At 40.7% G+C, this 27,745-nt stretch overlaps 2 protein-coding genes across 3 annotated transcripts in view; one reads left to right on the forward strand and one right to left on the reverse strand.

Annotated features, from left to right (window-relative positions):
* The window catches only part of LOC148362588 (plakophilin-3-like), a 29,355-nt gene extending 18,124 nt beyond the window's left edge, over positions 1–11,231 (forward strand). For both annotated transcript variants that reach the window (XM_088340046.1, XM_088340045.1), the window contains 9 exons: positions 1,208–1,412; positions 1,665–1,839; positions 4,033–4,150; positions 4,223–4,387; positions 6,433–6,615; positions 6,695–6,848; positions 8,383–8,578; positions 8,646–8,733; positions 10,405–11,231. In XM_088340046.1, coding sequence (XP_088196172.1) covers positions 1,208–1,412; positions 1,665–1,839; positions 4,033–4,150; positions 4,223–4,387; positions 6,433–6,615; positions 6,695–6,848; positions 8,383–8,578; positions 8,646–8,733; positions 10,405–10,446 — 1,326 coding nt within the window. In that variant the 3' untranslated portion in view covers positions 10,447–11,231. The remainder of the gene's footprint in view (positions 1–1,207; positions 1,413–1,664; positions 1,840–4,032; positions 4,151–4,222; positions 4,388–6,432; positions 6,616–6,694; positions 6,849–8,382; positions 8,579–8,645; positions 8,734–10,404) is intronic.
* Positions 11,232–13,288: 2,057 nt separating this feature from the next.
* Positions 13,289–27,281, reverse strand: sigirr (single immunoglobulin and toll-interleukin 1 receptor (TIR) domain). Its single transcript, XM_088340047.1, has 10 exons — positions 27,077–27,281; positions 21,785–22,066; positions 21,444–21,651; positions 21,237–21,364; positions 18,587–18,727; positions 18,377–18,520; positions 16,726–16,828; positions 14,618–14,768; positions 14,361–14,538; positions 13,289–13,589 (listed from the first exon to the last, which is right to left on the reverse strand). The coding sequence occupies exons 1-10, from the start codon at positions 27,135–27,137 to the stop codon at positions 13,417–13,419; spliced, it is 1,569 nt and encodes a 522-aa protein (XP_088196173.1). The 5' UTR covers positions 27,138–27,281; the 3' UTR covers positions 13,289–13,416.
* Between the last annotated feature and the right edge of the window lie 464 nt (positions 27,282–27,745).

Below are 27,745 nucleotides of genomic sequence, written 5' to 3' on the forward strand. Positions count from 1 at the left end.
TTGGCTGCGCGAAAAAGTTGTGAGCTGCTTAAAACTTTGAGCACGTGTTAACCGCGGGCGGCACACGAGGTAATGACGCGGAAATGACGCGGAACGACATGCTCTGGCCGCGGCCAGGGCGTGGTTACACATGGGTAGGACGGGAAATTTCAGCGGCTAATCGTGGGTGGAGCATGGTAATAGCATGTTCTGCGCCTGTATCGCGGTGTTATTACGTGAAATTAGCGTGTTACGCGTGTGACGGTCAAACGCCTTTCTCCGCGTATATACAGCGCGATTTGCCGAGCTCACGTCAGTTGTGCTCGAGACGAAAAGGGGTGGACATGGATCCCCGTACCGTAGTGACCTCGTCTTAATCCATTTTTATTTCTTGACATTTATTTTCATTTCATAAGAAGATAATAAAATCAAAATGAAAAACTATTACAATAATAACATATTGGCTTCTTCGGTGCCATAGCTTGAAATCTTGATCTTCACGGGACTGTGTCTTGAGCGGTTATGATTTCTACAGCCCGGTGTTATGCCGAGAAATGCATCCCTGCCGAGATTTGCATCCCCTCGCTACTACAACCACTTTTACCTCGTTTTATCTCACTTTTATATCACTTTTAGGGAATGTAATGTACTTCTACTAAAATGCGTGATTAAATAGTTTTGTATTGTGCAACTGACTAAATGAATCCCCCCAAAATGTTAGTATTATGTAACAAAAGATACTTAAAAAAATGGAAATCTCGTGTAAAAGTTGTTGAAAAAACAACTGAAGTTTGTGAAGTACAACCTTTCCAATTGTACGTTAGTCAATTTATTAAAATGTGAAAACTGATTCAGCATTAGCGGAAACTCTGCAAATTGTAACTCCATACAGGTTTTGGACATATTTGATAATGAATCGGTTGCCACACTTGGGATTGATGTTGCTCACTGTTATTCCAAGTGACGCTCACAGACTTTGTCAGACCTGAGGAAGATTAACGGGAACATTGGTTATAAGCCATACTTTCAAATGTCTGGCCAGTTTTGGGTGCGCCCTATACCCTGTAAAATAGGGTGTAAAATATTATAGCAGCCCACTTGCATATTAAGCTATTCTAGACTCCTTACAGAACGGTTAATGAAAAAAGTGGAGTGCTTCCAAGATTTAAAAAAACTAAATTAATTCTGATTTCACAATCAAACACAAAAACTCCCATGCGCTTTCAAGGTGCGTCAATCCAAAGGCATCAGCGAGCTGGTGAAGCTCTTCAACTCCGACAGCCAGGAAGTGCAGCGCTACGCCACGGGCGCCACGCGCAACCTCATCTATGAGAACATGGACAACAAAGTGGCCTTGATCGAGGAGGGTGGCATCCCTCAACTAGTGGAGGCGCTCAAGGAGCCCGATGACGAGCTACAGAAGAACATCACAGGTAGAATTCGCAGCCTAAGCGTGACATAACATGCGCAATTCAAATGGTTTGCATTTTTTCCTAATTGGATCTTGCGGATTGTCAATCACAGTGCATGTGCTGTCCTTAAATATTAGTTCATTAAGATTGCAGTTTATCATCTAGAAAAGTGAAAAACACATGTAATCATCGTTTCAGGAAAAATGGCATCTAAGGTAGCTAGGTTTCGATTGATAGAGCCACTGATTCTTTTCTCTACATGCATTTTTGCAGGAATCTTGTGGAACCTCTCCTCCAAAGACACCCTGAAGGAGAAACTGGCCCGAGAGGCTCTCCCGGATCTGACTGATAAGATCCTGATCCCTCTGTCAGGCAGCGAAGGCTCTGAGGGCGTCAGGCAGTCGGCCTCCGAGGCAGAAATCTTCTACAACACTACCGGCTGCCTCAGGTGAGCCTTGTTCCATATTTTGAATTTTTTTTTCTTTTTTTCTGTTAAAGACTGCTCCATGTTTGTGTACACGACCTTAGGCAATTGGCTGTGGCTCTTAATATATTTTAGGTTAAAAAATGCTCACGGCAGTCACGTTGCTGCTTTAGTTTCTCGTTTGTGTATTGTAGCTTTTCATTCCGAAACTCATTTAGCAAACTTGTGCATCTGGAAAGGGCTCAGCGAAAATAGGGCAGAGAAGTAAAAAGGAAAAAAATAAAAACCAGGTGTAACAACTAGATGAATAGCTGTAAGTATTGAACTTTCCCACAAATATAAACTTACCAAATTATGTAAAATAAAGACAATAAATACAGCAATACAGTGTAAAATAACCAAAAAAATATATAAAATGAGTTAGTATAATTTTCATAACATGGTCTCGGCCACTGAAAATCGTTTTGCAGTTCTCAAATGGCCCTTGGGCCATCAATTGTAGAGTTCAACTGCAATAAATTAAAAAACAAATCTATTTCGATCCTGACAAGGATCAATCCCGTATTTCCAGGTAGCGCAGGTGATATTACATTACGTTATTGAGAAAAATGCATTAAAACACTATGGTTGTTTGCATGCAGTACCATATGTTTTCTCATCAAATTACATTTTGATGTGCTTGGATTTATGAATTTGTAACTGGGCAACTTGTTTTGAAAAAATGTGACGTATTGATCAGATAAGGTGTGCTAAAATGTATATATATATATATATATATTTTTTTTTTAAGTATTGATAGTCATTCAAAATGGTGTTATTTTTGGTAAGGTCTATTTTAAATTCACCATTCTCCATTCGGGCCCTGGTGTTGTGGAATGTTATGCCCCCTGAGAATCTATCTGCTACCTCAGAGGAACTGTTAAAATCTTGGCTTAAAACACACTTCTATTCTATAGCATATGGATAACCTATATTTTATAATAATATCTGTGTATTATTTGTTATTGCAACATCCGTTGCAGCCTGGTCATCTTGGAAGGGGGATTACCTCATGTGCACTCACTTCATTTTCCTCATGTTGAGGTTTTTGAGTTTTTCCTTGCCCTTATGTAGGTTTTAGATCAGGGGCCGGTGTAATAATAGTCTGTGGTCTGTGTATCCCTTTGAGACTCCTTGTGATTAAGGGCATCACAGATAAACATGACTTGACTTGAAAGATTGGCTATATTTTTATTTACAAAGTTCTGCGCATACTGTACACTACTCCACCATGCATATTAAATTATTTTTGTTTCGGTTGCATATAAGAACAAACTGGAAATAAAAGTAAAAATAGAATGAATTATTTTGAAAAATAAAACAAGATCATCTCATCTCATCTCATTAGCTGCACCGCTTATCCTCAGTAGGGTCGCGGGGGTGCTGAAGCCCATCCCAGCAATCATCGGGCAGTGGGCAGGGGACACCCTGAACTGGTTGCCAGCCAATCGCAGGGCACACAGGGACAGACAACTCACTCGCTCATTCACACCTAGGGACAATTTGGACCGGCCAATTCACCTGAAATGCATGTTTTTGGAATGTGGGAGGAAACCGGAGTGCCCGGAGGAAACCCACGCAAGCACGGGGAGAACATACAAACTCCGCACAGGAAGTCTGGAGCTGGATTTGAACCCACGCAGGAGGTTCCCATGACTTGAACTGTGCCACACATGCGCTAACCACTGCGCCGCCGTGCTGCCCAAAACAAGCTCATTTCTCCCGAAAAAAAATATTTTAAAAAATCAAAGTTAATAAGTCAATTCTTTTAACACTTAGTGGGTGAAAAAACGTTCATTGATTTAAAGAATATTGATTAAACTAATAGACAAAAATACATGCCCTATGATATACACATGCATTTTTTAATACTTGTAGGTGAAGACATTTGTTTTTCGTTTACACGACATATTGTTCAGCTAGAGGGAGCTATCAAAATTGCTGCTAAAGGTACCCAGAAAACCTTAAAAATTAACATAACAATGGTGGGGTTTGCTCACTTTGAGTCTCCGTCGTTTGTTTTCTTCCTTGTGCTTTTATCGTTTGTTTTTGTTGAATGACTCAATACAGCATCATCTAGTGTTCAAATATTGCACAGTGTCCCTTTAACCTTAGTACTAATGATCACGGGACACAAGGAAGCCTTCATTTTCATGTGTTGCATTCTTCTTTTTGCAGGAATCTAAGCTCAGTGAATGAAAAGACACGCCAGCAGATGAGACAAACTCATGGGCTAGTGGACTCTTTGGTGAGCTACATCAAGTCCTCGCTGGAGGAAAATAAGGCGGAGGACAAGGTGAGTGGACGTGAGCCCTGACCTTTTACAGTGTCTGTTCTAAATGGTGGCGCGTTTTTGTCGTTTCTTCAGGGGGTGGAAAACGCCGTGTGCGTCTTGAGGAACCTCTCTTACCAGCTGTATGGCGAGATGCCGCCGTCGGCGTTGATGCGCCTGGAAGGGCCGACCCGGGCTCAGGATTCAGGGAAGAACGAAGCTATTGGTTGCTTCACGCCTCAGAGCAAGAAGGCCAACAATGTACGTGCAAGTGACGCTCGCTTTTCTCCTTTTTGAATTTCATGAGGTGCCCTGTTTCAAGGGGCGGGCAAAGAAAAAAAAATATTCAAACAAGTAGTTCACGCCCTCCGGCTGTTTGAATCACAAACAAGCCGCTGACGGCGCCGCACCTTTTGAAACCAAAGCAGACGCATCAAGGAAATAATGCAATTCATTTACCAACCAAATCACTATGCAGTGTTTGTATTCCTGATAGCACCAGAATTATAGCAGTTATATAAGTAAGTTTGATACTACACTATTAAAAAAATGTCTAAAAAACGAATTTTAAATCATTAGGATCAAGTCAAAATATTATAATGAAGTACTAATTTTACCTCAAATAATGTCCTGTGCAAAAAATAATTCCACTGTGAGATTATTTTGCCCGTTCTCTACATACATATTTTTGGTATTTTCCCATGTTTCTGACTTTTTTTGGGTCAAATTCAGAAACAATACTGTAATTCACAAATATTTTAGATTTTGAAATTTTTTGCTGTCATTTTATAAGAAATATTTTTGAAAATCTTGTAAAATAAAAACAATACTTCACATGAGCACGGCGGCGCAGTGGTTAGCGCTTGTGCGGCACAGTTTTAAGGTCTTGGGAACCTCCTGTGTGGGTTCAAATCCAGCTACCGACCTTACTGTGTGGAGTTTGTATGTTCTCCCCGTGCTTGCGTGGGTTTCCTCCGGGCACTCCGGTTTCCTCCCACATTCCAAAGACATGCATGTCAGATTAATTGGCCGGCCCAAATTGTCCCTAGGTGTGAATGAGCGAGTGAGTTGTCTGTCCCTGTGTGCCCTGCGATTGGCTGGCAACCAGTTCAGGATGTCCCCTGCCCACTGCCCGATGATTGCTGGGATGGGCTCCAGCACCCCCACGACCCTACTGAGGATAAGCGGTGCAGCTGATGAGATGAGATGAGACTTCACATGAGTATATTTCTTTTGTAGTCTTAAACTAATATTACAATACAATAAAAAAAAATAGTGTTTGAATTGTAAACATAAATTTTTTCTCATTTTGCTAAAAACAAACCCCCCGAAACATTGTACATTTAAAAACGACATGAACATTATCTCCCAGTGGTACACACATATTTTACATGGAATGAATGTTATTGTTCTCAATGTAATACTTTTCCCGCCCTCAATTCGGTATTTTGGGTTGTAAATATTTTTTTCCCATTTTCATTAAAAAAAACCTAACAAAAACAATCTTACTTTATATTAGATAAAAAGCTTTGTGTTATCATTGTCTTTATCAGTTAGTGGATAAAAATACTTTGTTTTTGACTTTTTTCTTTCATTAATCGACTGCTTAAATGCTTTGCACGAGCCTAAAAAAATCAATATGCACCCCACGAATAAAGCCCTTAAAAGTACATTGTTTATTATTAAGCGCCTACTAGTGGCTGATAAAATATTTATTAATTAAACAAAGATTATTGATTTGAATAATCAGCAAAAACACATAAACCATCTACTATCAAGTTTTAAAAACTTGAAGTTAAAGAAATGTGTATATTATTTTGGATAAAATGAGGCTTGCCTAAATATTGCTGACATGATTTTCCAACATCTTGCTACTACGCGTTGAGCACACCCTCATAAAGGTTGGGCAAAAATATAAGTGGTGAAATTAGTGCGTTTTGGTCACTTTGAGTCCCCATAGTTTGCATTCATCCTTGTGCGGTGTAGCACTAGTTTTCTGTTACAGTGACACTTATCCATCTTTCTATTATATGCACTGCTTATCCTCAGTAGGGTCACGGGGGTGCCGGAGCCTATCTCGGCTATCTTCAGGCAGTGGGCAGGGGACACCCTGAACTGGTTGCCAGCCAGTCGCAGGGCACATACAGTGACATATGAATTAAAGGAACAATATTTGACCATTATATGTGCAAGGCTTGAATCAATTCTAGTAATGTTTATGTGCACATTTTGTCGTAATTCTTGTTATATACCTCTTGCGGTTGGCCCTTTTTCTCACTTTGTTGGGTCCATTCTCTCCCCCACAGAGCAGGAACCAGGACCTGTCAACCTTCACGGAGGTGGCCCGGGTCCCCAAAGGCATGGAGTGGCTGTGGCACCCACAAATCGTGGGCCTTTACAACCGCGTACTTCAGCAATGCGAAATTAACTCCACCACGAGGGAGGCAGCAGCAGGGGCCTTGCAGAACATCACGGCCGGTGACAAGCGGGTAAGTGCCACGCTCTCGAACCCTGTTTCGAACTCCACCTCTGTGGCCAACTGGAACCAAATGTCTTATTTTGCTTTAGTGGGCGGCGGTGCTGAGCCGCGTTGCCATGGATCAGGAGCGCATGGTGCCGGTTTTGCTGGATCTGTTGCGCACCAACAATGACCACGAGCTGCGTTCCATCACCGGTTTCCTAAGGAATTTGTCCCGCCATGCTAAGGATAAGAATCACATGGGTGAGTCTCAATCATCCTTAATTTATTACTCAGTCCCTTAAAAACTATACCTATAAAGTCGGCGTAGCTTACCAATGACATCGCCTGTCATCAAATGAATTGAATGTCAAAAATGGCTTTGTTACATCCAGGACGGTCCAATAAATCCAACCGTGTAAAATATTTACTCCAAGATGCACAATAATGTGGACATATTAAAAAACAAATCTGCCTAAATGCAATTCTGCATCAATAGACGTTCCTTGTTATCGAATATCTTTAGCCAATAGTAACCGATTCAAATAATGATTGTCACATTGGTTAGCCAAATGAAATTCCCTACATAATTTTATGCGATTTTCTGGGCGCGTATGCAAAACAGACTTCAAAATAAACGTGCGGAACTTTAACCTGCAATCAGCTTGCGCAAGTGCACACAATCAGTGATTGACTTCTGGATAGTAGTCAAACATTCACAACTCTTTCAAATGTCGATACGTAAAATACACAGTTGCAGACTTTTTATAGCTGCAAACTCATCGTCTTTGAATGGCCCCTTTTGGAAATGGCTTGACTTATCCTTAGAAAAATGTGTAAGATACAATGTATATTTTTTTTAGATTGTGATCAAATTTGTCTCACCTGTTTTCCAGCTAAGATGCCCATGCTACACTCATCTGCATTTTCATAGCCAAAATAAAAACCTTCTTTTTTTGTGTCTTCATAGTCAGATTACTCAATGTAGTTACTCTTGCAGTGATTATTTCAGTTTTGGAACAAAAATCAAAAGTGACCAAAACGTCCACATTCTCTTAACGGTTCAATAACAGCATTCAATTTACTTTACGTCTTGATAGGGATTTTTGGTGAATTTCACAGGAACGTTAACGGGTTAATCAACTAGCACACCAAATCAATATTATTTAAATCGGTATTGGCATATCCGCACAAGTGTAACTCAATATACTGTACTGGCTAAAATTAAAGAAGCCTGATTGGATTTTATGTGTAAGAGTTGCGTAACCTTAAACTCTCCCATCCCTTGCGCAGTAAAAGAAAACAATAGAGACGAGACCAAGCATTGCCACTACTACTACTTCAGATTTTGCCTATCGCGGGCTCTTTTTGGAATGTAACCCCTGTGATAAATGAGGGACCACTGAATACTGTTCATTCCAACTAAGTTTCTTTACTGATAATTTGATGCAAAAGGGAACTTTGATCTCAAGTTACTTTATTACCGACAAGGTTGTTTGAACTAAACTTCAAGAAATGCCAATCTATCCAATTGAGATGTTTATGAAAGAATGTTTCACTTTGAATCTCTGTAGTTTGTGTTCTTCCTAGTGTTTTGTAGCACTGTATTTATAATACAGCAACAACTAGTGGTAAAGCATCATACACCGCTCCCTTCAAAATCTCAACAATAATAACGAGTTGGAGTATTTTCCTTTCGAAATTAATAGTAAAGCTAAATATGTGTATGTATTTGTTGTTTTTTGTGTACACTGCTTTGTCACCAAATCTGAACTTTTCGGCTCATTGTCTTTTTTAGCAACAAAGGTGGTGAACAACCTGGTGACCAAACTGCCAGTGGACGGCTACCAGAAAGAGCCGTCCAGCGACGTGGTGGTCAACATCTGCGGGGTCCTCAACAACTTGGTGACGTGTAGCTCGGTAGCCGCCAGGGACGTGAGCTTCTTCGACGGCTTGCCCAAACTAATGGCCATCAAAAACACCAACGACTCCAGGTAAGACCATGATGACTTTTGAAGAACCTCGGCGAGTCCTGACATCTGGTGTGTCGTTCTGTTGCAGTTCTGGAAAGATGAAAGCAGCCAAAGCAGCCTCCACCGTGCTCAGCAACATGTTCCAGTACAAGAAACTGCATAAAGACTACAAAAATGTATGGAAAATCCTCCAGGGGAGAGGAATTTTGGTCAAAGTATTCAGTTATCGTATTTTCCGCACTATAAGCCACACTAGATTATAAGGTGCAACTACAGTAAGAGCTAAGGTTGCATACAAAATAAATTTGTTTAAACGGTAAACAGTATGGATTCGTATAGCGCTTTAAGTCACTGAAGTCCTCCCAAAGGGCTTTACAATGCGCTTCAGACTTACCTATTTACACACACACAAACATTAGCCAGTGGCAGCAATGCAAGGCACCAACCTGCTTATCGGGGGCATTAGGGGTTCAGTGTCTTTCTCAAGCCACTGACATTTAACACTGAGAAGCCCGGAATAGAACCTGCGACCTCTCAGTCCCAAGACGACAGTCTCATCATCAATGACAGGGTTTAGGTTAGTTATGTATTTTTTTTTTTACTGCAAAATTATTTACAGGGAAAATGAAAAGTAAATGTACTAAAACAAGAAAATGATTGATTCATAGAAGATAGATGACTAAAACGAGTTAATTCATTAATAAATGGTTATTTTGCTCTCCTCACTTCTTAGTATCACCAGCTCGAGAGCCAGTAGACAATGTCCCAAATAACCAGACTTTTTTCTTTATTTTCTGTTTATAGGGACAATGGCCGCAACCATCATCCTTGTGAGGTCACTTTAATATTAAAATGAAAGTACAAAAAAAGTCCAGTTAACTTGCTAGCTATGAAGATACATTCTTAGCGTAGACGGTTCAAACAAGAGTACATCATTTTGGACAAAACGTTGCCATAAACAAAAATCTTAAAACAATAACAATACGTTTTATACTTTTGGACAATTCTTGTCCGAAACAACAACAAAAGGATTTTGCATTGAGCGTTTGAAAGAGCTGTCAAAGTTCTGCGCTTCTCTTTGGTTTCCTTTTGGCAACAAAGAATTAACATGTGAACCACAAGAGGGCACTTGAAGCCCACTCTATGTGTGTCTCAAAGGCAGAGCAGTTTTTGTATGTTGAATCAATTTCCATTTTAATCCACATTATTTTCCGGTATATAAAGTGCAGTGGATTTTCATTTTCACATTTCTGGCCAATTCGGAGGTTTTAGGTGCGCTTTGTAGTCTTGGAAATACGGTATTTTTAATCCCAAACTTCTATAGCTACATTCAAGTTGCCACCCTCTCACTTGAGTTCCTCAGAAACCCCCTTCGTGTAATTGACTCTTGGAATGCGTTTTTATGGCTCTTTGACCTTCTTGAAAACAGGAGCAAAGAAGAAACCTCAAACAGTATCCTTTTAAGTAAGGCAGATTTCATTCCTTGGAATTCTTCCCATTTGATTTGACGGCACTCATTCCAAAACATACATGTTCAGATGTTTTCAGACATGTAGAGCCCTCAAGACGGGGGGCTAAAAGTTTAATGCCATTACTGAATTGCCCCACCCGAGGGTGCGGCGTGAATCAACAAGTCCTGACAACACTCAAATGCTTTCCCTTAAATCCAATCTGCGCTGTCTTGCTGGGAATAGGGAGGTGTGCTTGTTTGATAGATTTCTTCCAGGCGCAGTGATGCCAAGTCTGATTTATGTTTGACTATCTTTAAGAATGTCCATACGATCTGTTTGTTTATGCACAATTGTCAGGAGGGATCTTAAGTAAAGTTCTCTGTTTTGAAATTACAGAAAGGCTTCACGAGACAAGACTTTGCAGACACGGCCATCTGAAACGGCAAGGTGAATGACATCGGAGGACGTCAGCCTTTTCTCCGATTTCAACAGCTCCAATTTTTTTTCTGCCAAAATGTTTGTGATAAGAACGCCAAACAAACGTCAGTAGAAGGAGTCAAGAATGATGGACTATTAATCCGAGCGGAATATTCTGGCGTGTTTTGTACAAGCAGACGTCAAAACGACGTGCTTTATGACATTCTAACCTTTGTGGGACTTACACAGTTTATGTGTATATATTTCTTTAAGTTTTACTGCCCATAACTCACGGCTATGCAGGATTATTTCACTTAGTTTGAAAATATTGTTTTATACACTGTATTCAAGTACTTCATGTGAATTTTTTGGTTTGTCATTCGCAAGTTTTAATGATATATTTTGTGTAAGAATGAATGAGAATACATTGCAAATGAATGTAATCCAGAGATGTTTATGGCTTGGGAAGTAGGTGTTCTCTACTGCTGTCATTTGTTTTATTTAGTCATGTAAGCTTTGCTTTTTTTTTTGTTTAAGGCTGCACAAGTCGTGTGATTGATGTGCTTGAAAACCTGAAAGAATTCAGTCCTTGTTTGTTTAGTCACAGGATTTTATTTTTGTAAATGATCAGCTGAATTGTTTTGACACCTGCCAAGATATGGAGTGTTAATTCGGCAGTTTGATTAAATGTTTTGTAAAATGATCCGACGTGTCGGACGGTTTTAACTATGGTGAGCAGTGTCTGTAGTGATGAAAAAGAGTAGTTGTACATTTTTGCTATACATAAATAAACAGATTTTACGGCATCGGGCGCATGCGAACTTGTGGCAGTTCCAGGCCAACACATCGGCCACTCCCCGTTTACATATTTCCTCTTGCTCAGACAGGAACACATTCAGCCCATCCCTGCTGCACCCTTCTTCAGGCTTACCTCACCTTTGCTCAAAATCACTCTATGGGAAGACAGATGGTCACTCATTTGACCCAAACATGCCATTCCATTGAGTGGTCAAAGGTTGTGTTTATATCCTAAACTGAAGCTGGCTTCTGCCCAAAATTCTCCATTGCACTTTGCACTTGTCATGCTGACAGCTCACTATTGCACATCTTATCTTTCATAAGTCTGCCCTCTGCTGGGTAAAGTTTGGTCCCTATGCATTACAAGTAACGTCTGATTTATGACCTTTGAAGATTTTTAGCACCAAAGTGCGTAGCAGCTTAGAAAAACGTCCGGCACAGGAATCCACCACCACCACATCTAGTACAGTAACAAAACACCGTCTCGGCAGCAGGTGGCAAAATCGTAATAGGTTCTGACTAACACGCCATAAATCCATCACGATCGTAAGTCGAATGTTGCTTGTATGTGCTTGGCAGAGCGTAACCGCCCGTAAACACGTCTGACACATTAGCCAGTCAGCACAGAAACCTACCACCACACTTTGCACAGTAACTAGACAGTCTAGGCAGCAGATGGCGAAATTGTAATGGATTTTGTCCCCGTATCCTGGATCCAGGTAAGATCCTAGGCTCAGGCTCAAAATTCGGGCCGGATTCAAGCTTAAAATGTCAATCATGAAGTCGGGCTGGTCGGGCTTCTCTTGCCGTTATTTTTACATTTCTCCTTCGTGGGAAATCTGCACAGCATGCACTTACTTTTACTCAATTAACTAAAAAGATAAACTGATACTTAGGTCAGTTTTTCTTTAACTCCAAATCACATAATCCAAAGAATATTTCATCCCCCTTGTTGGGGTTAAAGACGCATGGCTTCCTCCTTCTACTTCCCCCATATCAGAAATCATTTCTGCTTCTTGCCAATAGCTTTCAAGCTTTACAAACTTTCCGCTTTTCGGCAAAATATGGCACTATTTGCAGCTTGGAAACTGCAAAATATGATTTTCTTTTTATTGCCAGTTCGTTCACTTTCATTTGCTGCACGGCGCCAAAATACGCATTTTGACATCCAACCGATCATTTCGGCGCTGCATTTGCAGTGCAGACTCAATTTGAGGGACTCGGCCCTAAGTAAAGCCCATGCTGGGTAGTCCAGCCGAAATGCATGGCCGATGTAAAGCTTCATGTTTACTTTGGTGGCAAATTAAAGTACAGTGGGACCTCGCTACTTCGCGCTTCGACGTTCGCGGAATCAGAGCTTCGCGGGCCTAAAAAAAAAAAAAAATATATATATATATATATATATATATATATATAAAAATAAATATATATATTTTTTTTTAAGCATTTTTGAATGGGCGTCGCTATTTCGTGGTTCCATGTTCGCAGGTCTAAAAAATAATAATCGAATAAAATAATACCCCAAAAAAACATTTTTTTTTTAAAAGCATTTTTGAAGGGGCGTCGCTACTTCGCAGATTTTCACTCTTAGCGGGTGGTTTTGGTCTCCATTAACCGGGTCTAAAAAATATATATATATTTTTTAAAATTATTATTATTATTATTATTATTTATTTTATTTTTTTAAAGGTGCGCCACTACTTCGCGGATTTTCACTTATCACGGGTGGTTTTGGTCCCCATTAACCGCGATAACCGAGGTCCCACTGTATCTGGTTTATTTCATGCTAAGTTAAACGGTCGGGTTTGGGCTAGTTCGGGTTTATATACCCGTGACTCGGGCTGAATTTCTTGGGCCAGATCTTACCTCTAATCCTGGTCATTGGTTGGATGTTACTTGTATGTGCCTGGCGTCGCAGCCCGGAAACACATCCGACAATTTTACCAGTCAGCACAGCAACCTACCACTACACTTGGCACAGTAACTACACACCGTCTCAGCAGGAGATGGCGCAATTGTAATAGACTTTCGTTGGTTGAAACCGATGCAGGTTGTAAGCCAGATCTTACCTGTATGTCAAAATTTAGTTTGACAGAACGAATAAATATACAACAAATGGGCGAGTTTTGAGTTTCAGCAAGGAATAATATAACATTACAGTATACAGAACAAAAATGTGCTTATCTAGGAGAGTCAGACGTCCTCCTTTGTAACTAGGCAGTAGAAGTCCGAGCGAGCGCTGTAGTTTCGTGATCCCAGGTCGGACACATCAATGTCGTGGTGTCTCGGATGTCGCTCTTTGTCGGACGACACCGGGAGGACCGGGGCCCTTGACGTCATCGCTTTATACACGGGGAGGCAAACACCTATAACACCATTTAAAAGAAACTAATAAGTATCCTCCCTTATCACAAGTAAAACTCATTGAAAAATAATAGAATATGTTAAAATCTTTGCCAGCCTAATTAAGCCAAAAATGAAGGTTTGATGTGTTCAGCTGTCAATGGCACTCAACTTATTCGTTGCCATTGACTGCTATATACGTCATAAGCATTCATTTTCCCCATTGACATCTTTAGACGTCATCTGCAGTGAATGGTGAAGGTTAGTCATTTGTTACTGATTAGCACCGAGGACTACAGATGTGATATGCTTTTTGGAAACAAGTTGTCAACGGTTTACCGGCCATACCCACTGTTTACTACAGTTTACTGCCGTCGATCACAGTGTTGTCACGTGTTTTGGTCATGTGTGTGCAAAGGGTCAATATTACACACTGTCCCTTTAAGCTATTTACAGTCTATAATCTAGTCCAAATTTTGTCCAACATCCAGTTTAAAATTGGCATTTTCTTTTTTTTTAATTCTTCCCAAAGTACAAAAGTAGTATCACTATGCTGCCCCCCTAGTAATACAGAAGAATAATCTCATTTGGCCTGTTAGGAATCAAATCCTAGAATATCTGGTTGACCCATTACTAGTGACCTATTTTCTAACCTATTTGTGAGCTACTCGGGTACATCTAAGAAGCTACCTGGCGCCACAGATGCCAGAAGGTGACACCTTGTGTTATGTGGTAAAAAAAAAAACCCCTGACCTATCTTTTTCGTTCATATCATTATGGTGGAGACTTATTACCCAGGTCTCCTGCAGGATCTGCATCAGAGCTGCAGTCCAGATAGTCAGGGTCCAGGGTCAGCATGGGGTCTTTGTCATCCTGCAGGACCGTCTGGGGGTCTCCCGCCGCCTCGCTTTTGAGGAAAACCTTGCGGGGCATGGCTAAGGCTAGCTCCTTCCAGAAAACCGAGGAGGGAGTCTGTGGACGTGAGGGCAGACTGGCTCTTATGTTTGAATTCTCAGTGGAGCACAGAGACTCGCACGTTTTTGTTTCTTACCACAGAATCGTGCTTCCAAGTGAGTAAAGTCAGGCGATGTTGGTGCTCATTGAGCTGCTGTCGAATTTCGGGCCTCATTCGCTTCAGTTGGCCCTCTCGCATGATGACGATGGGCTGCCGGCACAGCTCCAACAAGTGCAGCAGGCCCTGTCTGAGCACATAAATACACAATGATGTCAGTAATGATTAGACTTGCCGTAAGATCCGGACTATAGAGCGCACCTGAAGGCACATGCTTAAATTGAGAAACAAAACTCAACAATATTGCAAGATGAACAATATTCTAGGCTGCAGTCTTTAACAGCCATTTCTTACATTTTGGTGGTTGGCAAAAACTTTGCGCCAACCGCGTGGGGATTTGGCGTTGACGCTCTTGGCTACAGGACGCCATTCGCACCGTGCCCCCACAAACTCGTCGCTGATTTCGGTTGCGTTATTTTCACTTCTGCTGAGTAGTTTACGTCACGTGTTTTTGGATCACGTGACCATTTAATATGGCGATTACAAAGACGAGCACATATTTACTATTGCCATGAAAGAGGGCTGTGTCAGGTAACATGTGAGCCTTATTATTCTGGACGACAGCGCCAGGGCAACCATTCTGTGGAAAATAGCGACAGATTGCAACACAAACGTCACGGGTGCTGGTGCTGTTGTTGTTGTTGTTGAGTCACTCAAGGCGCCTAAGGTAATCCTTAGTAGCGCTAGACTCTCTCGTGGGAGGCTCCGTAGTTCTCCGAAGGAGAGGGGGCTGCGACTGTCCTGTGCCGCCAGGCCTGACGGGGTGTGACCCAAGCAAACCAAGCATACGAAGCCTCTGAAGTCCTTAGTACGTTCGGACAGGCCGGTGCATGATTTATGGAAGCCCCGTGGGCAGGTAATACAGGTGATTAGGGTGTGGTCGCAGCGAATGGTTCGAAAGCACCACTGGCATTTGGACTGGGGGCCAGGGTTGCTCTCGAAGAAGAACAGAGAGAGGGGGAGTAGAAGAGAGAGAAAGGGAGGGACAGATAGAAAGAAAGAAAGACAGTAAAACGCAAAAAGGAAGAAAAGAGAGAGAGAGGTGGGGAGAGAGTAGGAAAGGGAGGGATAGAGAAAATGAGAGACAAGAGTGTAAAGGGGGAAGAGAGAAAAGGAGAGACAAAGAAGGAGAGAGGACCAAGAAAGAAAGAAAGAGCGAGTCTGAGTGGATTGAGTTGGATTCGTGAGGCTCCCCTGGGAGAGAGCCCTTCGCAGGACACCACGGGAAGGTTCCTAGTCTTTGTCCTGCGGTGCTGGTGCCGGGGTCGTGAGGGGCGGATTGTTTTCTGCCCCTTTGCTGCGTCGCTGGACTTGAAGCGGCTGGTCGTCCCCGTGCAGTTGCTCCGGGCCCTGCTGCTGCTGGGGCCTCAGAGAGTTGGTTGGGTACGAGGATAGGAGGGAATGTTTTCCTGTCAGGCGCCACTCTATTTTGGATGTGGAATTTTTGCATGTTCATCTTTACTACTACAACAGCACCCACCATAATTTGTCAAAATAATCCCCCTAAGATTGAACAGATGATTCATCATTCTCATTCCTTTTAGTTTTCTTTACAAAATGGGCTCTGGCCTCAGTAAAACTACATTTGGTGAAAGAAAAAGAGCTGTCAAATCAGGGGAAGACCAAATGCCCATCAGACACACCCTCTCAGCCCCATCCTCCCCAATTCTCCTGTGCTTTCAGTTTCAGAATGCGGAGTAAAGGAGGATGAAGTCAGGTATAACCTTGCTACATCTACTATTCACCTCTGTGGGTTTTCTGTCTGCTTGAGTCAGCTGGGAATCGTCCGAGTATTATAAAGAGCACACACACATACAAAAAAAGAATATGCTGTAAATATTGAATAAAGTAGTCAAACCTCCAGTTATTTATTATATGAAGGATATTGGCGAAAACATGGACTCATTTTTCTCAAAAGGGTGTCATTAACGTTTGCAGATGTTACAACGGTCTTGTTTTATTTAGAGCGAGTATGTTTTGGAAAAGAGCAGCTCTCCGTTTTCCTCCGTGCCGCCACATAAAATGTAGGAAAATTGTAGCGGCTTATAGTCCGAAACTGACAGCACACAAGAACGTTTTGGACTGACCTGAAGTTGTTGGAGCACCAGTCCTGCTCCAAGTACGCGTGGGACAGCAACACAATGAGACGTCGGGAGCGACTCACGTTCATTAGAAACTCGGCCGAGGGTTCTTTGATGTGAAAAGAAGAAACAGAGAAAATATTTTTGAAATCCTTTAGTATTTGACGGCGGTCGGCGTCAACGGCAGCCTAAAAGGCCGTGTCAATAACATCTTTAGTCATTAATGGCAGTTAATTTTCCTTTTTATACATGTTGTTAAATCAACATGGCCTTCCAAAAGATTATTTAGAAGATCTTGGGCAATAGTATAATGAATAAGATTACTATTTTCTGTTGAGTCAGTATGCAATATAATATGACCTCAGATAGAAGGCATGCATTTTTTACATAAAATAGAGTAGATACTGTTTCTCATTTGAAGGAATGTTATTTTTAATTTATTGTGGACTTGTTTGCATATCATGTATTTGTCACTATATAACTATATTTAATGAAAACATACTTTTTTATATTTTACAACAAGATACATGTAATTTCAATTGTTCAACTTCAATCCTAAACAAATTACATGCATTTTAGCTAATGATATTCCTAAAAAGTGGTGTCGACAGAGGTTAAATGAGAAAAATAATCTTGATAACTGCAAAATTTAACACAGAAGCTGCAGAAGGTTCAAAGCCGAAGGTGGTAGAAGTAAAAACAACAACAACCTCCACAGTGCACCTTCAAACTTATAATTATTTGTTGTACCCATATATAAAATTTTACCCAAATTCTACTTAACTTGTCATGTAATATTAACTTGGTGTTTTGGTAAAAAGGAAAAATAATACAATGAGCAAAACATTTTGGTTTAAATGTAATTTTTGCGTTTTGTCATTTTTTGACTTCAGTAAAGTAATATGAAATTATATTTTAGCTTGGGCGGCACGGCGGAGTGGTTAGCGCGTCCAGGGCACAGTTCTGAGGTCATGAGATCGAATCCAGCTACTAGCCTTCCTGTGTGGAGTTTGCATGTTCTCCCCGTGCTTGCATGGGTTTCCCCCGGGCACTCCGGTTTCCTCCCACATTCCAAAAACAGGCATGTCGAGTAAATTGGCCAGTCGAAATTGTGCCTAAGTGTGTATGAGCGAGTGAGTTGACTGTCCCTGTGTGCCCTGAGACTGGCTCCAGCACCCCTGCGACCCTACTGTGGATAAGCGGTGCAGATAATGGATGGTCATTTAAGCTTATTTTAAGCATAGTTAATTATACTTTTTTTAATGAAAAACCTAAAACACCGTAAAAGGAAGAACAATATTATTTTAAATGAGCCAATTTCTTTACCAATGAGTTAATAATTTTGTGCAGTGTATTGGAATAATCACAAAACAACCAAATTATATGCAATTCAAAAATATTTTTGCTCAACTGGCAGATACATACGCTCTTAGAGTATTATGACTAAATTATGAAAATGTATTTTAAAATGAAAAAATACTTCAGCTATTTAGCTTAATTTAAATATTTATTTCCTATTTCATACCAATTATTGTCAAGGTCAATTGTAAGAAAAATATTTAAAACTTCAAAAAGCAAAATTTGAATTTTCTGTAGCCCCCTGTAAGATCTAAGAGGCCTTTTAGCATTGTGACTTTTTAGGTTGTGCCGTTTTTACCTGATCCTGGCATGATGTCGTTGTCATTGAGGTGCACCTTGTGTGAAATTTTACTCTCCAGGTGAGGTTTGAGAATGAAGTTGACAAACTTCCTGTCGTAATCGTTGTTGACGTAGGAGATGTAGGCGTCGTACAACTTGCCGTCTGGCAAAAAACAAACGGAGAGTTTTGGATGGACGCCCTCTCGCCTTCGCAACTCCAGCAACTTACCGCTTATCTCGTATTCTCCGTAAGAGTTGTGGTACCGCAGCCTGATGTTGAGGTGGCACTTGGAGTAAATGACGGCGGCTGCGGCCAGCATCAAAAGGATGATGAAAGCGCCGATAACGGCGGCCGTGTGGCTTGGGTTACCTGACGGTTAAGAAGAAATTACAGTTCAAGTAGCTTTTGATTCATTCCTTTTTGAGGGGGAAACTAATGAGTAATGAATATGAGAATATCAAGTGTCAGTGTTTTTCAACCAGTGTGCAGCCAGAAACCGCTCAATTTGATCTTTCCAAAAAAGAATGCCATTGTTCAGAAACTTTGCTTTCTTCCAGTGATGAAGTATTTGCAATGTTCATCCATATCTGTAGATGGCAGCAGATTATTATTTATACTAATTATAAAAGGACAAACAGTCTCCGAGACAGTTTGGCCCTCAGAGCCATCACCATCCGAAACAAGCGGAGAACTGTGAAAATATATTGTTTTTTAGGAATTTAGGTTGCTGCTAAATGTGATAGCATTACTTTTAAATGGACTATTATGATAATTTAGGCCAGCCTCCAAAGACTACCTTGTAAATATTTTTGCCTTTTTACTATGACAGTTGTTTATCGTTTTTCTCTTAAGTCTTTTTACATGTTCTCCTTGGAGTGCCATGTTAAATCTTGTTGCATTCAATGATTCACAACATTGATATCAATGAAAAAAAAGACAATTCGATTTGGTAAATGTTTTTCCAATTTTGAAAAAAAGTGGGTCAGTTCTTTTATATCATTGCTGTCATGGATTGCACTGCCTTTCTGTCAGATATTGCATTTTTGCAATGTTTAAATTGTACAAATATGCAAATATAATAAGCAGAGGTAAAATGTGACACTTTCACATGAATGTGTCTCAATTTATTTGGGATGAAAGAGGGGGCTTCAACGATGATAGGTATCAGTATCTTATGTCGACATTACTGACCACTTCATACTTCAGTATCGTATCGGATTGAAAACAAGTGTGTACACATCCTCAATTTTAAATGTTTTGTAATGTAGTACATTTACATATCTCAAGACAATTTTCCACATTTTAAAGTAAATATCACATTAATGTACTTTTAAACAATATGCAATGTTTCAATGGTTTTGTGTGACAGGTTACAATTTAGTGAAACAAAACATATAGACGCTAGCCTACTTGCAAATATTCGAGTAACGAAAAAAACCGGTACATACGAACATTTTTTGGGGGTATCGAAAAATATCCGGAAGATTTTGTATTGTGTGGACCTTTTTCAGAGTACAGGGCAGTACTGTAGTGCTTCTCTCCGCCTCTACTGGCACGTGGCGCTGTGAGAGGTCACCCAGCATTCACCCCAAAGAAGAAATCAGGCTTCCTCTTCCTAGTATGTGTGTAAACATACTGTACTGTATCTCTAGCGCGCTGAGAACTTTGACATTTTTATTGTTCAAAATCTTGTGCATCCATTCAATATAGTTGGTGTGTGTAAAGTGTAAAGAAGAGACGAGCCGTTTCTTTTGAAATGAAAGTGGAATAAGGAAGCCTGATGCGGTTGAGAAAATGGTTGGATCACTTTTTTTCGGCCACTTTCTAACACATAAGAGTAGGTCGCCTAACTCTTGAAGCTCATCCTCCAAAAGTAAGTTAAACTTCACTTTATTTATATTTATAGAGCATATTATTTCATTAAATGTTTATTTTTTAGTACAAAACAATACAGGTTACTTATACAAGCCTTAAACATACTTATATATATACCTTAAACTCTCTCATATCTTTCAGATTTAATTTCCATCTATGTTCCGGTCCGGAGCCTTCGCTCTGAAAATGCTGGTCTACTAGTTATCCGAAGAGCCCAGAGGAGATCCGCAGGTTCGATATCGTTCTGCATTCGACCCTCGGTACTGTGGAAAGCTCTTCCCCCTGAGATTCGATCTGCAACCTCAGTGGAACTGTTTAAATCTAGGCTTAAAACACACTTCTGTTCTATAGCATATGAATGACCTATATTTTACATTGACAATGTCTGTGTATGGTTTGTTAATGAGACCTCCATTGCAGCCTGGTCATCCTGGAAGGGGGATTACCTCATGTGCGGTCCCTTCTCAAGGTTTCTTCATTTTCATCATGTTGAGGTTTTTGAGTTTTTCCTTGCCCTCATGTAGGTTTTAGATCAAGGGATGGTGTCAAAATAGTCTGTGGTTTGCAATAATCTGTGTTCTGTGCAGCCCTTTGAGACTCTTTGGGATTAAGGGCTATACAAATAAACATGATATGACTTGATTTAAACATACAAAACACTGAAGCAATTTACGCACAAATTAGACAAAGACAATCGTAAGTAGGGCAGCGTCTGCAACTTATTTTGTGTCACTGTGTCAGTATTATAAAAACTGTCCTAACTGTTTATATTAATCTTTATATTATCTTAGAAGATATAGCTACTTAATCAGATTCAAAAGGCACAAAAAAGGAGTTTGCCAGTAACCTGAATCTCTTTGCATTGTTTGTAAAAGTCAAAAGTGTTGCAATAAATTGTATTAAAAATTTAAAACAAGTCCTAATGTGACGATTTTTCTGGTGTGGCAGATATTTGGTTTTGTAATTGACAGATCTCACACAAAACATGCACTAAGGTTTTTACTTGATTTCTGCAGGAAAAAGTCAGAGGAAGCATTCCTCACAGAGCAGCTATACACTCCGAAATGTTCCAATTCCCGGAGATGAACGAGCAGCACACTGATCGACACAAGCTGGTCTTCATCCTGAAACCTTGCAAGAAAAAGAAGGAAAAAAAAAAATTCACATTTGCCTGTATCACAGATTATGTCTGAAAGTTGCTTCTAATTACCAGAATGAAGTGTTCTGCACAAGCAGGGAGCTGTTTCTTAAGGGATGGCCATCTTTGGTCCACCGCAACGAGGAGTCACAGAGAGCGTCCGTCGAGTCCCAGGGAAGCAGTGCGGTGCAATTCAGACTCACAGTGGAACCCAACTCTTCCCAGAGGGTGCTCGGAATCTCATTGGACAGAAACTCTGGAGCTTTGGAGCACTTGGATTCTGTGGAATGGACATGACATTTGAAGTAGAGCCAACTTTAAGAATAATCAGATTATTTCGTCATGTTGCAATATTATGCATTAAGTTATCAGTTTTAAAAAATAAAATAAAATTCTGTCATTCCGGCGCTGACCTCGAACGACGAGGCGCACGGTGAATGAAGCGGTTCCGTCGCCGGGCAACAAACAGGTGTAGTTTCCCCCGGCTTCCGAAGAAACGTTTGCAAACTGGAGGTGGTCTTTCCCCTGCTGGGTGATGAGCGGCTGGCAGTCCTTCAGCCAAGTTATCGGGGGACTGGGGGAGGTCTGGGCCTGGGGGATGGACTCAAGGGAGCAGTTCAGGCGGTACGGGGGGTTATGGAGCCCTAAGTAGAGCTCGTGTTCCTCAAAATGGTCTTCATCAACGCAAGCATGACCTACATTTGAAATAAATGATAGGGAAATTCTTTACGGTTTGTTTGTAATTGCTTATAATGAAGAATCTTTTTCCGTTTTTACTAGAGGACACCTTCAAAGTAGATCGCTTAGGATGCCAGGGTTATTCGTTATTTTGACCATTATGCACCGTTTACATCCGGGGTAAGGGACCTGTGGCTCGCGAGCCATGTATGGCTCTTTTCATGAATACATATGGCTCGGAGATAAAATGGAACTTGCTCAATTATGTAATATATTGTGACATATGGAGCCAAATGTCACTCATGCGAAGCAGAGACGCTGTAGGACTCAATTTTAACTACATTTTACAGTCAGGGTGTCACACCCACATACCCCGTTTTAGCTATAAATCGCGAAATCATCTTTTATTGTCACAGGTGTCAAACAGGCGGCCCGCGGGCCACATCAGGCCCGCTAAGGGATTGAATTCAGCCCGCGAGACAACACTCAGAGAAGCGCAAGAGAAAAACAAGCTGCAGGTTGAAATATGTCAACTTGATGTCGCCAAAGCCAGGCGCCTCGAACAAAGACACTGTATTTGTATTTCTTTTTCTCTCCCTCTTTTCCTCCCCTTTTCTCCCATTCTCTGTCTCACTCTCTGTGAATCTTTCTCTTCCTTTGTTGCTCTTTGTCTCTTTCTCTCTCTGTGTCTTTTAACCTCTTCTGCTCTAACTTCCTTTTCTCTCTTTTCTCTTTCTCTCTTCATACCCTTTGCGCTCTCTTTTCTTTTCTCTCCTTCTGTCTTTCCATTTCTCTTTGGATTTCTTTCTTCCTCTCCCTTTCTTTTCCCCCTCTCTCACGACTTTTTATCTTTTGTTTCTCACGCTCTCTCCCTCTCTCTTTCTTTCTTTGTCCCACCCTCTCTCTTTTTCCTTCACTCTTTCTCTTATTTCTTTATCTCTCTTTTTCTTTCTCTTTAATCTACTAGTCCGGCCCCCGACAAATTGTTTGTTCTATCGTGTGGCCCCGGAGTTAAAATGAGTTGACACCCCTGTTTTATATGGACACTCATTAAACAATCTATGTTCATTATTTATGAACAAAAGCAACAAACAAATTTTAAACACCCAGAAGCTCTAGCAAAGAACCTAGATTTGATTGGGTGAGCGTTGGGAGTAGGTGTATGGACATACAGGGCACACACAATCCTTAAGCTCCTCGCCCAGTTCCGTCTGGACAAAAGGTAAATATGCTGGTATCCTCGTTTGCAGTATTTTGTAAACTTTTTACAAGAGAACTCGCACTTTGTTTGGAAATCATCATTTAGGACAAAAATGAGCCTCAACACTCTTAAGAAACTTCGGGTGGGAGACAAATTTTGTTGTATTTTGTCTTAAAATATATGGCGTGCCTCTCAAAGAAAAAAAACAAAACTAAATATTTTTGCTTTCATGGCTCTTTGGGTCAAAAGGTTCCACCCCCTTGTTTACACCATTGTCACCATTGACTAATCATGTTGCTGTTTTTCAATTCCACACCCTTTAGGGGTGAGGGGATTTTTGTAACCTCGGAGATTAAATGCAAAAAAAAAGGACCTTGGGCCTTTCAAATAGGTCAATTTTTTTTCATTCAGGGTGTTTGTAGAGTCCTCTCCTGTTCTCCTTGCAAACTGAAAATTCATGGAGGTCTTCCCTCCTTTTTTTGAGTGTGGACCCAACTATAAACTTATCGATGTGCTATTATAGTAAGCTTTTATTACATTTTGAACCTTATTTTATTGTGTTATCAGAAATAGAGATAATGGTGCCCAATCCACATTTTTAGTCAATAACTTCTAATTAAAATAAGACGTATCTCTCGGGTCTATTAGTGCATGTTGCCGTTAAGATTTTAGGGCTTATCAAGTTACTATTAAAGTTCAACTCACAATCGCATTTGAGAGGAAAAAAAATAGTTGAAAGGCACAAATATCAGAAACAAAGCAACCAAAAATATCTGCTATTCATTGTAGCCGAATTACTATTTTAAATATATGTTTTATCTATTCATAGTACAGAAACAATGGAAACCAAGTGTTGGCATCAGACTGAAACAGGGCCTCCTTCAAGGTACCAAAATTCTGTATTTTTATTTTTTATTTTCAGGACTTTTACAAACTTGTTGCTTTAAAATTACTGGTATCAGTAATTAATATAAGTATCAGATTAGAATGCATGTACGTGTACTGCTCTTAACCACAAAAAATAAAGATGTTCAATGCCATTTATTTGATTTTATTTTTTACATTGTATGAAACGACAAAGTAGCAGGGCAGCACGGTGGCACAGTGGTTAGCGCGTGTGCGGCACAGTTCCGAGGTCATGAGATTGAACCCCCTGTGTGGAGTTTGCATGTTCTCCCTGTGCTTGCGTGGGTTTTCCTCCCACATTCCAAAAAAATGCATGTCAGGTTAATTAGCCAGTCCAAATTGTCCCTAGGTGTGAATGAGTGAGCGAAATGTCTGTCCCTGTGTGCCCTGCGACTGGCTGGCAACCAGTTCAGGGTGTCCCCTGCCCACTGCCCGAAGACGGCTGGGATTGGCTCCAGCACCCCCGCGACCCTACTGAGGATAAGCGGTGCGGATAATGGATGGATGGACAAAGTAGCAGATTTTTTTGCATCATTTAAATGTGTTCTTGATGGTTACAACATTTTCAAATTACTTTTTCATGATGTAGTTAAGCTTTAAAGGGATAGTGTGTTATATTTAGTGCCTCTTAGTGGTACATAAAAAATGTATTCGAATACTTGGCAAAGCTGATACATTAACGGTTTTAATTTGTATTAAAAATAAATAAATAAATAAAAATCGTAGGTCCAAAAATGTGTATTTCTTTTACATAGTGGAATCTCGACCAAGAAGTCGCCGCCATGTTTTTCTGGACTCTTACTGCCACGCTGCGCTGCGCTCATTTGGCACTGGTTTTCATTCGCATTAGACAATACAGTGCCATCTAGTGGTCAAGTATTACACACTGGGGTTTAATGCCTGTGAAACAAATGTTTAGAATCTAGCAAAATTAATTCAAATACAAGTTCATTTTGTTACACTATATTAGGATCATTTAGTTTTGTTTCTATTGATGTTATATAACTAGTCGAACTGAAAGGGATATTCGTCTTGCTTTGTTAGACCGGTCCTGGTCAGTTGTGACATTTACACATAAACAAGAATTTACAAGCGCTAGTGGACCAGTTTAACAAGCCGCCCTTCGCATCCTCAAATTCATGCAAAATGTGACTGATGCAGGGGTGTCCAAACTTTTCAGAAAGCGACCCAGATTTGGTAAGCTGAGAAAGAGAGGGACTATTCAGCCTGGCATTCTTTAAACAGTTTAGAATAAATTCCCCCTCCGTGAAATGTTTGCAGTGCTTAGCGATCAGCGTTGCGACCTCGTAGCTTACTTTTGTAGCATTTTCATTTGACTCACAGAGAGAAAAAGGGCTGGTGCGCCGTTAATACAGCTTCCAGTTGCTTCACCCTTTCACAGCGTTAGTTTCCCGTTAGCACGTTTTGTCTAGTAGTTCCTCTGTTCTTGATATTATTTGAAAACAGCCACAGTCTCTTGGCTTTTTTGGTTACAGTCGCCATGTCAGAAATGGGGTGGGCTAAAATTCTCACAGAAAACCAAGGGCAAGGTGGCCAAAAGGCTACGGTCATCATCTGGTGAAATTGTGTTTTGTTTTGGGATTTTTTGCACAAATTTGTTTTATGCTGCAGTCAACAATACAGGTGGGCCACATATTATTAATTTTATGAAAGAGGCCACGGGCCAAAACTGGTCCACAGGCTGGACTTTGGACATGCCTGGACTAAAGCTTCCTAAACATAACCTTCACGACCATATCGTTTTTCTTCACTTTCTGTCAGACATTTCCATACCTGCCAACCTGTAAGTTTTTGCCGTACAAAGTACGTTTATTGTGCATTTTAAGACGTGTACGACGTACAAGAAAATCTGTAAGGAGAACGCAAATTTGTCAATTATGGGTACCATCCGGTATACACAGACTATCACGAAACGGCAAATCAATCAAGTCAAACGAGTTCGCCGCGGTAGCCTCTAAGTCGGTATCGCTTTTTTTCGTTGCAAACAAAGCAAGCTGTTTGATGCTACTGTGCGCATGCGTCTGCCTCCTCGGATTTCATGTGTTAGTTGTGTAGCGAAAGGAAGTCCGTCTCTTTTTAGAGAACCAGCTTTTTCGGCTCAACTCATTAAAGAGAGCCGGCTCTCAAACGGCTCCCTTGCTTTGATGCATTATGTTACGAATTATTACGTTGTATAAAGAAGTTAAGAGAAAAAGGAAGTATAAAAGGAGAAAATGAAAAAAAAGACCCTTTAATCAGTATATTACTAACAATAATTTAATGCAAAGAATGAAATAATCATTTGAATAAAATAATTCTACTTAATTATATTTGCATGTATTTTTTCATTCTACAGTGAACGTCCAAACTACTTAATTTTTGAACTTTTTTATAATAAACCTCATTCATGTCGAGCCACTCAGGATCTCACAACAAAATGTTAACAATATATATGATATAACGAAACACATGTACACTATAACGTGTTAAACTACATAAATAAACACTTTTGAAATAAGATATGGTGTAAGATTATTTTGTATTTTGTAAGGGAAAATACGAAAGTTTGTGAGGGGCTTGGAGCCGTGGAGGTTGACAGGTATGGACTAAAGCTACCCAAACATAACCTTCACGACCAGCAATTGATTTATTTTATATAGTTTTTCTTCGTTTCACAAACTAAATATTCATCCTTCGGGTTTAAAGTTCAGATTTAGCCAACCTGTTGCCAGGCAACAGCACGTGACATGGCGAGGTAGCTACCAGTCGTTTCACCTGGCCCGTGTCATGAAAAGTGAAAGCTCCCAGTCCACTCACAAATGAACAACTTTTAAGACCGAAATGGATTCGAATTAGACATTGGAGGACACTTAAAAGTTCCACTTAAGTCAACAAAAAGCGTGATTTACGGCATCCTTACCAAGCGAGAGGACTGAGTCGCTCCACAAAAAGCAGCTCACCAAGATAAAAACAAAGGCCATATCCTACGCTTTCGAGTTGTTCAAAATAAGCATTAATATCAAGCAGTCAGTTGATGTTTGCGAAAAAGACGATATCTGTTGTTGGAGGTACACGTCCAACTGCCGCCGTACACCTGCACCTGGAAAGATGCATGAACCTCTTTCTATTGGCTGTGTCTCGTCACGTGGTCTGGCATCACCTGCTTTCCATTACCGGAAGTGGGGTACGCTGAAATCTGCGTCAAGCACATAATTAAAAAGCACAATTACGTCGAAAAACATGTTTTAAGTTAGGGGTATAAGCAGTATCCGTTTATATTAAGGTAGAAGGTTTTTGTGTAAGTAGTCTGATTAAAAGGAAAAGCAAATAGTGTACTAAAATCCAACCATCCATCCATTATCTGCACCGCTTATCCTCAGTAGGGTCGCGGGGGTGCTGGAGCCCATCCCAGCCGTCTTCAGGCAGTGGGCAGGGGACACCCTGAACTGGTTGCCAGCCAGTCGCAGGGCACACAGGGACAGACAATTCGCTCGCTCATTCACACCTAGGGACAATTTGGATGTATGTTTTTGGAGTGTGGGAGGAAACCAGAGTGCCTGGAGGAAACCCACGGAGGCACGGGGAGAAC

Source organism: Urocampus carinirostris, chromosome 7 (assembly GCF_059441175.1).
Source record: "Urocampus carinirostris isolate Australia breed hairy pipefish chromosome 7, RoL_Ucar_1.0, whole genome shotgun sequence".
In the NCBI taxonomy this organism is placed as follows: domain Eukaryota; kingdom Metazoa; phylum Chordata; class Actinopteri; order Syngnathiformes; family Syngnathidae; genus Urocampus; species Urocampus carinirostris.

What these genes read in the sequence shown, in the direction of transcription:
- sigirr (XM_088340047.1), bottom strand. Translation starts at nt 27,137, where the DNA reads ATGGCCTTTGTTTTTATCTTGGTGAGCTGCTTTTTGTGGAGCGACTCA. An exon ending in TGGTGCTCCAACAACTTCAG is followed by an intron (nt 14,769 to 16,725) that starts GTCAGTCCAAAA and finishes TTATGTGCTCAG; the next exon opens with ACAGGGCCTGCTGCACTTGT. An exon ending in AGATCCTGCAGGAGACCTGG is followed by an intron (nt 13,590 to 14,360) that starts GTAATAAGTCTC and finishes ATGGTGTTATAG; the next exon opens with GTGTTTGCCTCCCCGTGTAT.